Genomic DNA, 15,106 nt, shown 5'->3' on the forward strand with positions numbered 1-15,106 from the left:
TTTTCTTTTTGTTGTTGTTGTTGTTAAGTTTTAGCTGCTTGCTTTGTTTTGTCCAGCCAGAGTCAGATCAGGAGACTGTCACTGACATGAGCTAAAATGGATTTTCTCTAATCGTATGAACGATAATCATCTCATTATGGTATGATTCGCCTAATTATGGACATTAGTTTTATTGTGCAGGAAGTAAACTTCAGCTGTTTCTTCTTATAGCAAATCAGTGTAGTTGCACGAACACCTACTGTAAGATCTGTTGCTTTATTTCCTCTCTTGTAACAAGTTTGAAGCTAAAATGCAACTTCTCTCTGTTCCAGCTCCCTGTGCATTGAGCTCCAACACCACTTGTGCTGAATGTCTGCAAATGTGGCAGTAAGTCAAACCATAAAAAACACTAGAACACTCTGTAGTTTGTAAGGGATGCATTACTATAATACCAAAAGATAAGATAAGATACAAAGCTCAGTGTTGCTTGTTTTTTTTGTTTCAGTTTTATGGTGCAGCCCAACCAAACAATGCCTCGACTACCCAGTGGAAACATCCTGCCCCCCAGGAGTGTGTGTCCACTGAATGATGCACGGTGGGGGCTGTGCTGGGGTAAGAACCTTAAGGCCTGCAAGTATTGTGATATTGGGGTTTGTTTGATGTTTGGGATGTGTGAAAGGCAGGCTGTAGTTGTGACTGTGTTCTTTTCCTACTTGATAGTAAAGTGAATACTTTAGAACATTAAGTCGCACAAAAAAGAGCTCACCTCGTGCTTTAGGAATTTGTGTGTGTGTGCATTTATCATTTTAGAAGTCAGTCAGTCATGAAATTAGTCGTTAAATACAGCCTGAATATAAAACTTTCTTCAGAAAGAGTCATTAGATCTTCTTACTGATCGATTACTTAACTTAATAATGATTTAGTGACTATTATGGCGCTTATTCTCCACAGAGAGCCATAACAAACGTACTACAACGCCAAGTATCTCACTAAAGTCTAAAGAGTACGGAAGCCATTTTAGTCTCATTTTATTAGGATTCTAGTGTGACCATGGCTCGTCGTTACATTAGTTTCACTTCTTCCTCTTTTTCTTTGAATTTCCAGTAAACTTCCAGTTTGATATCACCATGTCAGTGCTGGCTGCCGTCATCGTCATTTCCATTCTCGTTTGCTGCCTCTGCTGTTGCAAGTGTGAAAGGACTGGGTAAGCTTAAGTCACATGAAGTGTTAGCTGTGAAATCGGCTCAACATGGAAGGAGGAGGACGGCGGGGGCGGGGGTTAGAACACAATGGGTTGTTCTTCTGCGAGGCCAGGCTGATACCGCCGTCTCCAAAAGCCTGCCAGAATTTGTAATTGCGGTTTAGCTCTGAAAAACATTACTATTTCTATTATGATGTGCTTTAGCCTCTAAAAACTAGTTAATTTCTAATGGGTGTTGTTTAAAAGGAGAATGTTGATTATTGTTGTTTAACTGACTGTTACTTGTGCTGTATTGGCTTTGAATCTCACAATCGTCAGTAAGATTGTAAGATTTTATTTACAAAAACTTACCTATGATGACAGGGTACATTTTTTACATTCCAAGAACCAGCGAGAAGACGCAAAGGCGGAGCGACAAACCCGTCTGAGGAAAGCCCGTCAAAAGAGAGGTCAAAAAGTGATTCACCTTCTTATATTCAGAATAAATCAGACTTATTATTAATTATCAGTCAGTCAGTAGACATATAATAATAAACAGTCTTTCCTACATTTGGCAATATACACTCATCAGCATGTAGATAAACACATATATACATGTAAAGTGATGCATGATGATATTTTATATATATTATATATTTATATATATATATTATTATATATATATAATATATATATATATATATATATATGTTGTTGCAAAACAAAACATAAAATACAAAAAACAAAACTTACAACCACACAGAGAGGTCACAGTTACATCCCAGGGTATGTTTTACTTTTTTACTTGACTTAACACACTTTAATACAACAGTTTACAGTATCATCAGTTAAATCATAAATCATACATTGCTGAAGTCTTCATGTTTAAACTCAATCCATTTTTCACATCAACACATCTTCTTTCACTCTCAAAGAATAAGTCATTTTTATCCATCATAATATTTCCTGTCCTGTATCAAACTTCTTACTCTCCACACTATTGTTTATTGTCTATCGTGGGCAACTGTGGCTCAGGAGGTAAAGTCTGCATGTCGAAGTGTCCTTGGGCAAGGTTCTGATCCAACAAATTGTTCCCTGCGCCATTGGCGTGTAATTGCGTATGAATGGTTAGCTCCTAAAACTGATGAGCACCTTGGATGGCAGCCATTGCCATCAGTGTAGAATGGGTGAATGAGATATGTGGTGTGAAAGCGCTTTGAGTGTCAGAAGACTATAAAAGCGATACCTAAGTACGTCTATTTACCATTTGTTTTTAAGTAAACATTTCAACGCATCACTGATTTTTAGTCTTATTATTGTTCTGTAAGTGTCGTGTAAGTATGATTGACTGTCAGGATTGTAATGCAGTGATTGATGTTTTCACTTATCATTTCCCCCAGTTTTTCTATCGTTTTTGTAAAGTTATTATAGTTTGAAATAAGGCCTTTTTGTCATATACCATCGCATACTACAGCAGCGCTTTGTGTTGTCCTCTAACATCGTAGGCTCGGCTGTGTCCAGTGTTCTCTGTTGTCTAAACAATTTGTCTTTGTTTCTTTCCCAAACAGGAGGACAGAAATGCAGCTGAGACACGATGAAATCAGGCAGAAATATGGTGAGAACACTTCTTGTTTGCGTGGTTTGGTGGGTTAATGAATGTAAATGTGGAATATCAAAGATGCTCGAAGATTTCACTCAGCTTTGTTTACATGCACAGTGATAAAACAGCTGAATGAAAACAGTGAGTTACAACGAGGCGGGGGTGAAGCGATAAGATGGGATACAATAAATTAAAGAAGAGATTTGACTTTGATGATCAAAACAAAAAGTAACAACGACTCAGTAGTGCCATCTACTGAAGAAACATTACAATGCACATGCCTGATGCACTGATTTCTGGAAGTTTGGGAGTTTATTGCTTTAAGTTCTGTTGCTTTTTTCAGGTCTGGCAAAGGATAATCCATACGCCCGTATGGCGATCATTAAGAAGAATGTCAGCTATGATTCTTGAAGAACATCCCTTAAGATGATCGTCCGATGCCGTACATGATCCATATGTAGCCTGTGATAAACTGTGATATCTCAATGGATTTCGTGAGTTGGTGTCCTCACCAAGTGCTGAAATCATTTTGACTGTGTGTGCACTATATTTCAAACTGATCTCGTCACCTAATGTTTCATTTTTTATCATGTTGCTCTCTGTCATTATGCTAGATTAATATACCTTTAATTCTGATGAAATGATTATAGGGAAATCCACTCCGTTAACTTGTTTTCTGTCCACCGTGATATGCAAAAATGCAGTATTTTATGATTTCTACTTCTTATGGCTCAGTGCATGTAGTGCTTCTTTATATTAGCAGTTTCATTTTATACTTATTTGTAATACACAATGTTTTCTGGTTGTCATTCATGTCTAAGGTACAACTTTTATTTTCTATGAAGGTTGATTCATAACATGTAACACATGTACACGTTTTTTTTGTTCGTTTGCTATTTTATTTGTTGACAAATATCGAATGGCAAACTTTTGGATAAAGTGTTCTTGAACTACATGTGAGGCGTTCGATTCTTGTGTCGCTTTTGTTAAAAACTTATTGTGCCCTTTTAAAAATTAAATAAAGAAATACATTTCGAATTAGAAATTATTCCCAATTTACAACTTCCTCAATTCCCTAGGCCCACCTCACCCCAACGTAGAAACAAGACAAGTCAGCCAAAAATTGTCTTTTTTTATATTTTTTTAATTGTCTGAGAAAACACTAAAAACTCTATATCACACATGGAATCAATGTCAGTCTGCTTTCACTTCTCACTTTCATCTGGTATTTATTGAGGAAATGCCTTCACACATGACTATATGACACTGATTCTCAAACTGTGAGAGTATGGTGACCTTCACGTAATGGTACTTTGAGGAATCTCTGAAATGTTTTTTTTAAAATTCATATTAAATAAAATAATTCAAAACATATCAAACTAAAATTTGACTGAAATTAAACTAGGGGATCACTGATTAGTTCAAATCTGATGTGAGATATTAAATGGAGGGAATTAGGATCAGGCAAGGTCTTTTAACACCAAATGAGCTCAGGTTCTTGAGCCGGTTCTGTTAATGATTCAATGACAGTCAATAGTCTTCTTCTTTCTTCTGTATGAACTGTCTCTAGCTGATCATGGCCGCCCTACGCTGCAGGATTTTAATGTCTAACATGGTATATAAAGTTTAGAACACGCCTATATGACGTTCTAATATATGCAACAACCTTGAATCTACCATTGGCCTAAAACTCCATGCAAACATGTAAGTTCAATAATTCGACTGTGGATCCCCGTCCAGAATTGTTGGATTTGGGGTCATGTGTACAGGACATATAGAAGCTTTCAAACTAAGTCTATATAACCTCACAAGGAATCCTTATTCTTCAAAATCATTTTGAGTCATGTCAGCTGTAGAGAGATGGATGTTCCATGGACTTCTTAATGGATAATACGGTAGCTCACATCCCCTACATGACCTTCTGATGAAGCAGCAGTGCAGACTCAGTCAGAGACACCTGCAACGCCACTGTAAAAAGGACAGCTAGAGGAAGTCATTCGTGTCCACTGCCATCAGACTCCTCTCTGTGCAGGGAGTCTGTTGCACTGAATAAAATTGTACAATGCATGGAGGGAACAATATGTTCTTCCTTCCCTTAGACTTTTAATTCTATTCATTCTGTGGTCACTTTAAACTATCTGCCTCATGCCCAGGGGCGCTGGCAGAAATTTTGGGCCCCATGACAAAAAAATCAAATGATACTCAAAATCAAAAAATACTAGTACTAGCACAATATTTACTGCTGGTGATTTGTACATGCATGCAAGTCTGCATACAGTATGTAGTGCAGTTGATTAGTTTACAAGATTTACAAGATTAAAAGCCACCATAAAAATGTGCTAAAGGCCATTTTTATTTAACTTTTACTGCCCAAAACACGCAAAAACAAAGAGATAATTAATTTCGTTATTATATTTGAAATATATATACTCAATGATGATGGTTTAATAATTTTATATTGGTGTTTACCTATTTTTTTGGGCCCCTGTCAGTCGTGGGCCCTTCAAATTGTCCTAACTTTTCCCCCCTATACGGCGCCCCTGCTCATCCATGTCTTGTGTTGTAATACAAGAACGGCGCCCCTGCTCATCCATGTCTTGTGTTGTAATACAAGAATTACAAGAATGCAAGAATAACACTCGCCCAAAGTCAGCTGGGATACACTCCAGCCCCACCTATCTATCTATCTATCTATCTATCTATCTATCTATCTATCTATCTATCTATCTATCTATCTATCTATCTATCTATCTATCTATCTATCTATCTTGGATATCTGGATCTTTGGTCTGGTTTAGTCTAGACCAGGGGTCCGTGACCCCTAGGGGGTCCGCTCATTTTTGACATTATAATTAATAATAATAATAATATATTTTCACCACAATAATTTGTGAGAATTTAAAAAATGGGTATGATGCAGACTTTCATATCGTGACCAGCAAAACACAGCAGTTTGTTCTCTTTGTTGTGAAATTAACACAAATCAATAATGTTACTAAATAATGTGAGCTATAGGTGACTAAAGTGAATATAAACGTTATTATAGGCCACATTTTTAAAAAATGAATTACATGTGGGCGTCCCTGTTCTGTTTGTTTCTGGTCCAAAAGGGTCCTCAGGCTGAAAAAGGTTGGCTCTTGGTCTAGACCAGTGGTTCTTAACCTGGGTTCGATCGAACCCTAGGGGTTCGGTGGAGCCTCCGCCCTGGAATTTTTTATACCATTTGTTACAACATATCTTTGTGAGTAATCGTTTTTTGAGGATGCTGGACATAAAAACTAAGAAAAGGAACAGACTTTGCTGTGAAAATGACATGAGGCTGGCACTTGCCAAGGCGAAGCCACGCATATCTGAACTGGTCTCTCAAAGGCAACAGCAGAAGTCACACTGAGGTAAGTTGTTGTGAGTTCATTCACTGTGTTGGTTTTGTTATTTGAACAAGGTGATGTTAATGCACGGTTCATTTTGTGCACCAGTAAAAAAAATCATATTTTATTTTTTACTAAAGAAGGGTTCGGTGAATGAGCATATGAAACTGGGGGGGTTCGGTAACCTCCAACAAGGTTAAGAACCACTGGTCTAGACAGAGATCTTTCTCTGCAGAGGGGCCCCTTTTGTTTTACCTATCTCGCGGGCACGCGCAAAATTAGCTTGCGCGCTCCCGTATCCGCGGTCCCGTGAGCAGGAGTGGAACACGTGACCTCTGTGGTCGAATTACATTTGTGCGCGCTCCTGGTTCCAAGGAGAAAACGGCCCAAAAGAAAAAAAAAAAAAAAAAAAAAAAAAAAGAGAGCCGGAGGGGAGCTGATAATCCCGCTTCATCGTTAGCAGTCGGGTCGGTCTCCACGTTATTAAATAAATCCTCTGGAAAACAGCACAATGTCTGAAGAAAAGCCAAAGGTCAGTAACGTGGTGTGCGGTTTATTTCCTAACGGCTAACGGCTGAACGTTTGTGCGCTAACCGTTAGCACGCCGTGCTAACGCAGATAGCCGCATTTGAGCGGGTCGACGGAGAAAACAAAAGGTTTTGCGGATCTTTTCAGCTTCGGCGCACAGTTTTTTTTGTGTGTGTTTGTATTGTGGCCTCCTCCAAAAACAAACAAAAAATACTACTACAACACCTGCTGAACTACAACCACACGCCGGTTTAATCCGTTTGCCGTCGTCTGTAGCAGAATGAATGATTTGGTTTCCTTTCCGTTTGCGCCATTGTGGCTCTCTGCGCCACTTTAAACGCAGACTAGCGTGCTAATGCTAACCGAGCTAATACCCGAGCTGGGTTTACGTGTTTGTGTGATTTTATTTATTTTTTGTTTTGTGTGTTTGGACGGTGAAAGCTGCCTCAAAGGAGCAAGCTCGTCCTGTGAATGTGGCTAACTGGAGTTAGCTCGGCTGGTTTAAGTTTGCCGTTGGCCTCAAACGGGCAGAGCTCGTTAGCGCCGGTGTTCAGAGAGCAGGAGGCGACTTGAATGGGTGTTTGCTTGAAAATGTCTTCTTACTTCATTATCTTAATTTTAAACACACACCCCCATTTTCTTTTTATTATTTTTTTGGAGTGAATGGTGTCGCCATTAAGCCTTACACCGAGTGTCCCTGTTTGCAGGAAGGAGTGAAGACGGAGAACGACCACATCAACCTCAAGGTAGCTGGTCAGGATGGCTCGGTCGTACAGTTCAAAATCAAAAGGCATACTCCGCTCAGCAAACTAATGAAGGCGTACTGCGAAAGACAGGTAAGTCCTACACCTGTGTGTGTGCATAATATAGCTGCAGGCTGCAGGGATTTGGCTTAGGAGAGAGAGAGAGAGAGGAGGGAGGGTGGCTGGTTCAAATCCAGCATGGACCAAAAGTCTGTGTGTATTTCAGCTGAAATGCATGTTAAAAAAATAAATAATTTTCCTTTCGAGGGATCTATAAAGTATCTTTACTGAATATTCCATACTGCTATATAGCCATACATACTTATATTTATACTCCCAATTGGCAGTGTTGATTTGGTGCAAAGTAAGAAAGGATAAATGTGCAGTGACTGTGAATTATGACCTGAGTTTTTAGCTGTTTTATTGCCGCACAGATGTCTTTTAGCTTGTATATATTTTTTAATGTGCATATTTTATATTTATTTTACATCTTTTACTTATATTTTATATGTCATGTTTATTGCTGTTTGCACCAGGATAAGAGAGAAACAAAATTTCAATACTCTGTATGTCCTGTACATATAAGCAGCACTGACAATAAAGTTGCCTTGACTTATCTCAGTTTTATTTTGAAAGACTGAGCCATAAACCTTTTTATTTCCTGTGTGCTAAGTCATGTGAACTTTATAATTTTATTTTTTAATAACAATATATTATATATGGTCGTTAAGGGGTGGAACATTTCCAGAAACTTTCCATAGGGGGTTTAAGCTAAGGGGGGGATTTTGGAAATATTCAAAATCAGAAAGTTTCCATGGGAATTATAGAAATTAAGATAGCATCATGACAAGAGAGCCTCATAAATGATCAATGAAATGCTCTTCATCATCTAGCGATCTGCTGAATCCATGTTAATGTGCTTTTTGCAAGTAAAACATTAAAACCCATACATCAAATATATTTACCTCCATAATATCATCAAAATCTACTTGACTTTATGTAGTCCAGAGGCTCCAAGTGTGGTCCAAGGTTGTGGAAATCATCAGTGCATGTGATGGAGGAATGCACCATGTATGTAGGGGGCGTGGCCTCAGTAGCCCTGCAGTAAGCAGTGTGCTGTGTTCATGTGATTGAGGAGTAGCAGATATTCCGATCTGGTTCATTTAGTCGAGATTCTGTTAAAATATATTCTCCCCAACTGTATTTAAGTTTGCTGTTAAGGACCGACCTTCAGTTTTGTAAATTTCCGGTTTAATTCCTGAAAATCGGCTGCACTTTATAGCTTTTTATAGCCTTCCTACCACTTACTCACATATCTCATTCACACACACGTTCATACACTGATGGCGAGGCCTTCAAGGAGCAGTTTGGGGTTCAGTATCTTACCCAAGGACACTTTGACATGCAGACAGGAGGAGCCAGGGATCAAACCACTGATCAACTGCTTGGTGGATGACCCAGTCTAGCCACAGCTGCCCCTAATAAACTGTATTTTGTGTTTTGTTGATGTAACGGTGTGCAAAATCTAACTGACATGCTTCTTTTTTTTTTTTTTACAGGGATTGTCAATTCGTCAGATAAGGTTTAGGTTTGACGGACAGCCAATTAATGAAACGGACACACCTGCACAGGTTGGTGAAAGCCGGACTTTTTTGTGTTTTTCTTTAGTCCGCAACGTTTTCCTTTTTATTTTAAAGTGACATTAGTGAAGATGATGCCGCTGCTCTTTGTGTGTCGACCCATTTTTGTTTGTTTATGCTGTTGCTCCTCTTAAGCTGTGCGGTGTAGACGTACTGATGGAAAGTTTTCACAGATTGTCCTTCCTGCAGGAATTTGCACAGTATATATATTTGACTCCTCACTTCTTGGCCCATATACAGTAGACATTGAAATTGATGGAGAAGCTGCAGAAAGTAACCAGTCTTCTGATAATCTCACAGATATGCACAGCAAGCGTTAAAGGTGCTGGTACATGGACTTTGTTTCATTTGGATACACCTAGGCTAGCAGTTTCCTTATTTCCAGTCTTGATGCTACACTTTTCACCAGCTGACTGTAGCTTAATTTTTTTTAGCTTGCGGACATTAGAAGTTGTATTGATTATATCAAAATCTGTGCACAAAGGCAAATTCGGGAATGTTTCCAAAATGACAAACCATTTCTTCAAAGCTGCTTGAATATTGAGCATGTTTGTTTTAAACTGTGTAAAAAAATATATGTAGGTGGTAGAAAATGCCATGTCACAGGGATGGGTGTCATCGTCAGTGTATCAAAGTGAAAAACTATATTTTTAATCATCAAAGCCAGCGCTTAAATGTTTGTCTAAAAATGTTGTTTTGAATCAGGAACTGTAGATGGAGCAGAGAATAAAAACACAAAATAATAATACTATATTAAACTAATATAACTGGACATTTAATGCCAGCTTATGATTTTTCAAGGGTCATTGCTTGTCGGTACCAATAAGTATTATATTTTGCCGAAGATTAAATCACTTCTGTGCTCTTTATTAATAATGAATGTAATTTTATTTGTTTGTTACAGCTGGAGATGGAGGACGAGGACACTATTGATGTATTTCAACAACAGACAGGAGGAGTCTGTTCTTAAGCGGGATGTGGACTCTTGGAAGAACAACCACACCATTATTTTCATGTTGTAATTGTTAATTTCTTTATTTGATTCTTTTTTCTTTTCTTTTTTTTTCCCCCCCTCCTGTGCTTGGTTAAATGTCAGGCTCATCGCAACATAAAAGAATTGTACAGTTGTTTTATGTTTGTTTGTTTTTTGTTTCATTCTGGGCCAAATCCAAACTTTGAGATGCAGGGTAATATTTTTAAAAAGAAGAAACATGTTTTATTCACAAAAATGGATGATTTTGAAATTGTCCAAGGCAGGGACACATCTCAGATCAGATATGGCTCGTAATGAAAACAAAAAAAAAATGTTCTTTTGATGTTGAGATGACCTCCTACATGTCTCAAACCATAAGCTGAACTACATGCCAAAATTTTTTTTTTTTTTTTTTTTTTTCCTTTCTTGTTCAAGTTCTCTGGATTGTTGCAGGTCAGGATGGGTTCAACAATTTTTAATTCACGTACTTGATGATTGCTATGAGGGGGACGCTGCTGGAAAGGAGCCTGTGGTTTCTCTGCATAGTTGGGAAAGATGCTATGACATATTGTGTAACTTTTAGTAGTGCTTGTTTTGTTTTGTTTTGTTTTGTTTTTATCTGAAAAGTTAAATAATTTGTATCCATGCCCATTTTACCTTCAACATTTGCTAAGGAGAGAAAAAAATGCTTGTGCCGAGATCCATATGGATGGTTTACCTCAATACTGTCACCCTCAACACAGATTTAACTGAATGGTAAATAAAGTACAGTAATGTTTCTGGACCAAAAAGCTAAATGAATAGTGTTCTTTTATAAAAAGGGTTAATACTGTCGACGTGAAGGGTTACTCTGACTGTAACAGTGTTTGTTGTTGCACAGCAGGAGAACACTTCTCGATGTTTTAATTTTTGTCTTTTCCTTTCCACATTTTCAGGACTTGAGAATAAAAATAATTCACATTAACCAGTCAAGACATTGAGTGATCTCATCTAAGCTTATATATATATATATTTCAATAAGTGTATATATATTTCAGTGTATAAACAAATAGTCAATGCTGTGCTGCCAATTTGAATAAGTTTGTACATCAATCTATCCAAACGATATTGACACTTAGTTTGTTTTGACTCTCGTGTGTTGGTAGAAATCTTGTTTTCTAAGAATGTCCGCCTTTGTTTTAAGTAACATTTGTTAGATTTGCAAGGTGGCATTGGCAGATATTCCACTTTTTTTATTTTTTATTTGTACATTATTTGTTGTCCCGATACTGTATACAATAAATATAGTTTGATACTCAGCCTCTTGAATTATATATATCACCTTTTGTGTGGAGCTGCTATAAAATCAATATTTTTAGCTACACAATTAGAATGTTTTGAAATATTTATAACTTGGGTGTAAATGAACATGCAGGCATTAAAAGGTTAAAAGGAGGACGGCTGGTTGCTTAATGAAATGGTCATCTCTAACCCAGGAGGTGGTTTTTATCTGCGGTTACTGTCTTATATAACCAGAGGTGCAAATAAACGATCATGGCTACTGATTTATGTTATTGTGGAAACCCTAGAACAGAGTTTAATTTGTCCAAGCCCACAATTATATGGTTTTAGTTTAGTCTCTCCTGGAAAAGTTTGTGGAATTAAGCTGAAAATATTACAAGAAAGTTTATCTTGGGTTCATAATAGAGACTTCTGATCCAGAGTGGGTGATACACTTTACATACATTAGAGGGCATTGTTGTTCTGGAGATTCAGAAGATCACTGCTCGCTCTGCTAAATCTACACATCGCCGTCCCCTTAAATTAATACACAAAGACACATTTGTTGCTCCACTCCAGCCTTGTGAAGGCCATAACTTCACGAGTCTTCTCTTTTTTAAGAGGACTTCATTTCACAGATGTTACTTAACTGTGCAGCCAAATGAACTCCCTGTGAGTCTCCTCCACGCACAGTGGTCCGATTGTGCTGCCTTTATTTTTGGCATCTCCTTTGCATTTTAGATTTCCTCATGGAGATATCTAAAGCCTCTCATATTTCCCCAGACCTCTCAGAGATGCAGCTGCAAGGTGCCCCCTCCACCCATACATCGAGACCCCCACTGCTTTCTAATGCACAGACTCTTAAAATATATGTGCTGTGTTTGGTGAAATGCCACAGTTTGTTTTATTTGTTTTCATTCCCCAAATCGCCTGTGAAGATTGACTGAAGCTGAGGCCTCCTGGAAAGAAGCACAAGGCCAAAGATAAATAATAAATACTTGAGTTGAGCAGTCGAAGAACACAGAGATATTAACTGTAACAGACAAGAATGCCATCAACGCATTACGCTTTTTTATTGTTGTGCTGTGAGTCACCATCAGCTGTGTCAGGCAGCACTAACCTCAATTGTTTTTACACTGCAGTTAATGGAAAGACACTTTGTGTTATTGTTTTACAGCTCATTCATTGTCTGCCTCATGCCACGTACTGCTCTGCTGTCAGTGTACAGTCAGGTCCATTTGTTTATCACTGTAACTGGATAATAGGTGGATTATTGAATCCAACTGCACAGTATATAGGACTAGAACTAGGGTTTCACATGAGTTTATGTTCATAGTTTCAAATAGGCGCTCCTGTGTATGAAAGACATAATTGCAGAAGAACTAATCATCTATTGGTGAATGAAACTTGGCCCGCCTTCCTTCACAAGAGCTGCATTACCAACCAGGCAAAGAATGCAAGCGTCCCAAAAGTTCCAGTTTTTGTAAACGTGTTACTGTACAAAAATATAGATATAAAAATGTAGATATAAAGAGCTCATTTTAAGACGAATACACAAAAAATCTTATTTTCAGGTGATTATACGCTAATTGAGATATATAAATGAATATTTCATTCCATCCTACCAATAAATACTCCTAAATCTTACACACTGGACCTTTAATCATGTATGTATGTATTATGTATGAATCAAAAAGCCATAACCGAAGGAAATAAAGAGAAACAATATAACAGAAGATTCCAAACTTTTGAGCAGTGGTGTGTGTATTTGTATTTGTTGAGCTCATCTTCCTCAGCTCCTTCCTTTAGTTACATTCTTGACGTGTTACACATTTGAACAAACACCCAAGTGAGCAGCAGCATCCTTATAAGTAAACAAAATAAGTGGATAAAAGTATAGCAACACAGTGGGAGGGGTCTTCAGGCAGAAAATCAACCTGACTCGGAGCACGTAATCGTCATATGAGGTCAGTCAGCTGTGAGCTGTCCAGCCACCAACCTCAGATGCGACACCCTCCCTCCCCTTGTTGAATCAGTTCAGCAGCCTGAATGAAACCACTGTGCATCTGGAGAACCTCTGGATCGCCTCCAGAGCGCTGCATGCTGATGTCACCCTCTTGTGCGTAATGTGGTCTCCACCCTGTCAGCAGATCAGATTTCACCCTGATGCATGTTGAGATCTTCAGGGGGAATGTTTGGCGACGGTGTTAACTTAAAATTGTAGTAATACAATAATTCTTGACCTGTTCTAGAGTAGCTGTTTAAATGTAGTAGAAGCACTGTTGAGTGCGCAGGGATTTGACACTTTTTGATATCTGTCACAGTTGTTGCTAAAAACATTGAAGATGGCTTCCTTCTATTCAAGTAAAGCCATGGCCGTGAGACCATGAGCCGAGCTAGAAACCCAGGACCCTGAAACTAAAGCAGCTAATTCAACCACCATTAAAATTATTTTTTACACCAGTTAAAGTGTCTCTCGTGAAAAAAGGCCCATTGCTCTCAATTAGGGATGATTTTCAAGTCAAAAATCCTCTTTTGATACAGTGATAAGAGAGATGTTAGAGACGGGAATAGGGGACAGATAAAAGTTAAACTAATCACATATTCCCTCCACAGAAATTAAATAAATCCAATTTATTTCCCAGAGATCCACTTGAAGCATCTCACGGTGCCCTCTGAAGAAGAAATAAATAATATAAAGAGAATAGCACTCACTCTTCAGTTTTACTGTTATTTAATTCAGTCCAACTTTATTCATACAGCTTTCCACCCCTGTAAAGGCAATTCTGAGATTTCCTTTAAAATACATTAAATATGTTGGAAAATAGTTTCTGGAAACATGTGAAAAGACTTATATACGATATATTACTGAAATGTGGAGTTCGAGGTTAAAACAGTTTTTCACCAGTTTTCAGTCCAGGATTTTGTGGGCGGTCCTAAAGGGTGGCTCGATGACACGCTGAGGCCACCCCGATAATACCCTTGCACCCCTAGCAGAGAGATAGAGATGAATTCATCTCGCTCAGAGTGTTTCAAAGTTAGTCATGTCATTTTTTGAACTCACCTGACATGTTTCAGTCGCTTCAAAATTGCTGCTTGACTGATCCCACGAGTGGGCGTGGCTTCAGCACATTCAGCGAACACGCCCCCACAGTCCTGGAGCTGTGAGTACTGCTCATTTTTACCTGATTTTGACACCTAATTTCATAAACTTGTCGGTATTTTTACTCATTCAAATTAGACTGGGTGTGTTCTTTGGTCTGACAAACTCAGAACACATATTTATTCTTACTTTACACAGACTTTAACAGATATACACAACAGACAGGAGAACAACAAAGAACACCAATGGAGCATTTATTGTAGCAGAGACTTTTCAGTGAACCAACACACACCACAGCAGCAGCCTGACTCTGTTTGACCTAAATGGAACTGAACCTTAATTAGTATCATTGCTAACACCTGTGTTTACCTACTATTTCATGTCAAAATGGCTGCTGTGAAACAGATTTCATGTAGTTTGTTTACCAGAGTAATTGATGAATTCAATTCATGAGATTTTCATGACCAATAATTATCATAATTACTGTACTGCATCTCATTCCGGTGTGCCAGTTCCAGGGTCTTGTGAATGTACATGCTATCTCACAGTTATGGCTCACTGAGACATTCATACATAAAAGACACCTGATTAATGTTGTTATTTAAACCTCTGCTCTGACGAGTCAAACCGTGTGTTGTAACAATTACAACATCATGATCATAAGTAGTGACACATTGGCAGGAGATCCGGTTTAGAAATGATAGTACAACATGAAGTTCTTCTGGTTAACCA

The 15,106-nt window shown here is 38.2% G+C and overlaps 1 protein-coding gene across 1 annotated transcript; it reads left to right on the plus strand.

Moving 5' to 3' along the window:
- Positions 1 to 6,521: 6,521 nt before the first annotated feature.
- sumo3b (small ubiquitin like modifier 3b) lies at positions 6,522 to 11,310 on the plus strand. Its single transcript, XM_019270580.2, has 4 exons — positions 6,522 to 6,659; positions 7,363 to 7,491; positions 8,958 to 9,029; positions 9,943 to 11,310. The coding sequence occupies exons 1-4, from the start codon at positions 6,639 to 6,641 to the stop codon at positions 10,006 to 10,008; spliced, it is 288 nt and encodes a 95-aa protein (XP_019126125.1). The 5' UTR covers positions 6,522 to 6,638; the 3' UTR covers positions 10,009 to 11,310.
- Positions 11,311 to 15,106: the final 3,796 nt, after the last annotated feature.

Source organism: Larimichthys crocea, chromosome XVIII (genome assembly GCF_000972845.2).
Source record: "Larimichthys crocea isolate SSNF chromosome XVIII, L_crocea_2.0, whole genome shotgun sequence".
NCBI classification, from domain to species: Eukaryota; Metazoa; Chordata; class Actinopteri; family Sciaenidae; genus Larimichthys; species Larimichthys crocea.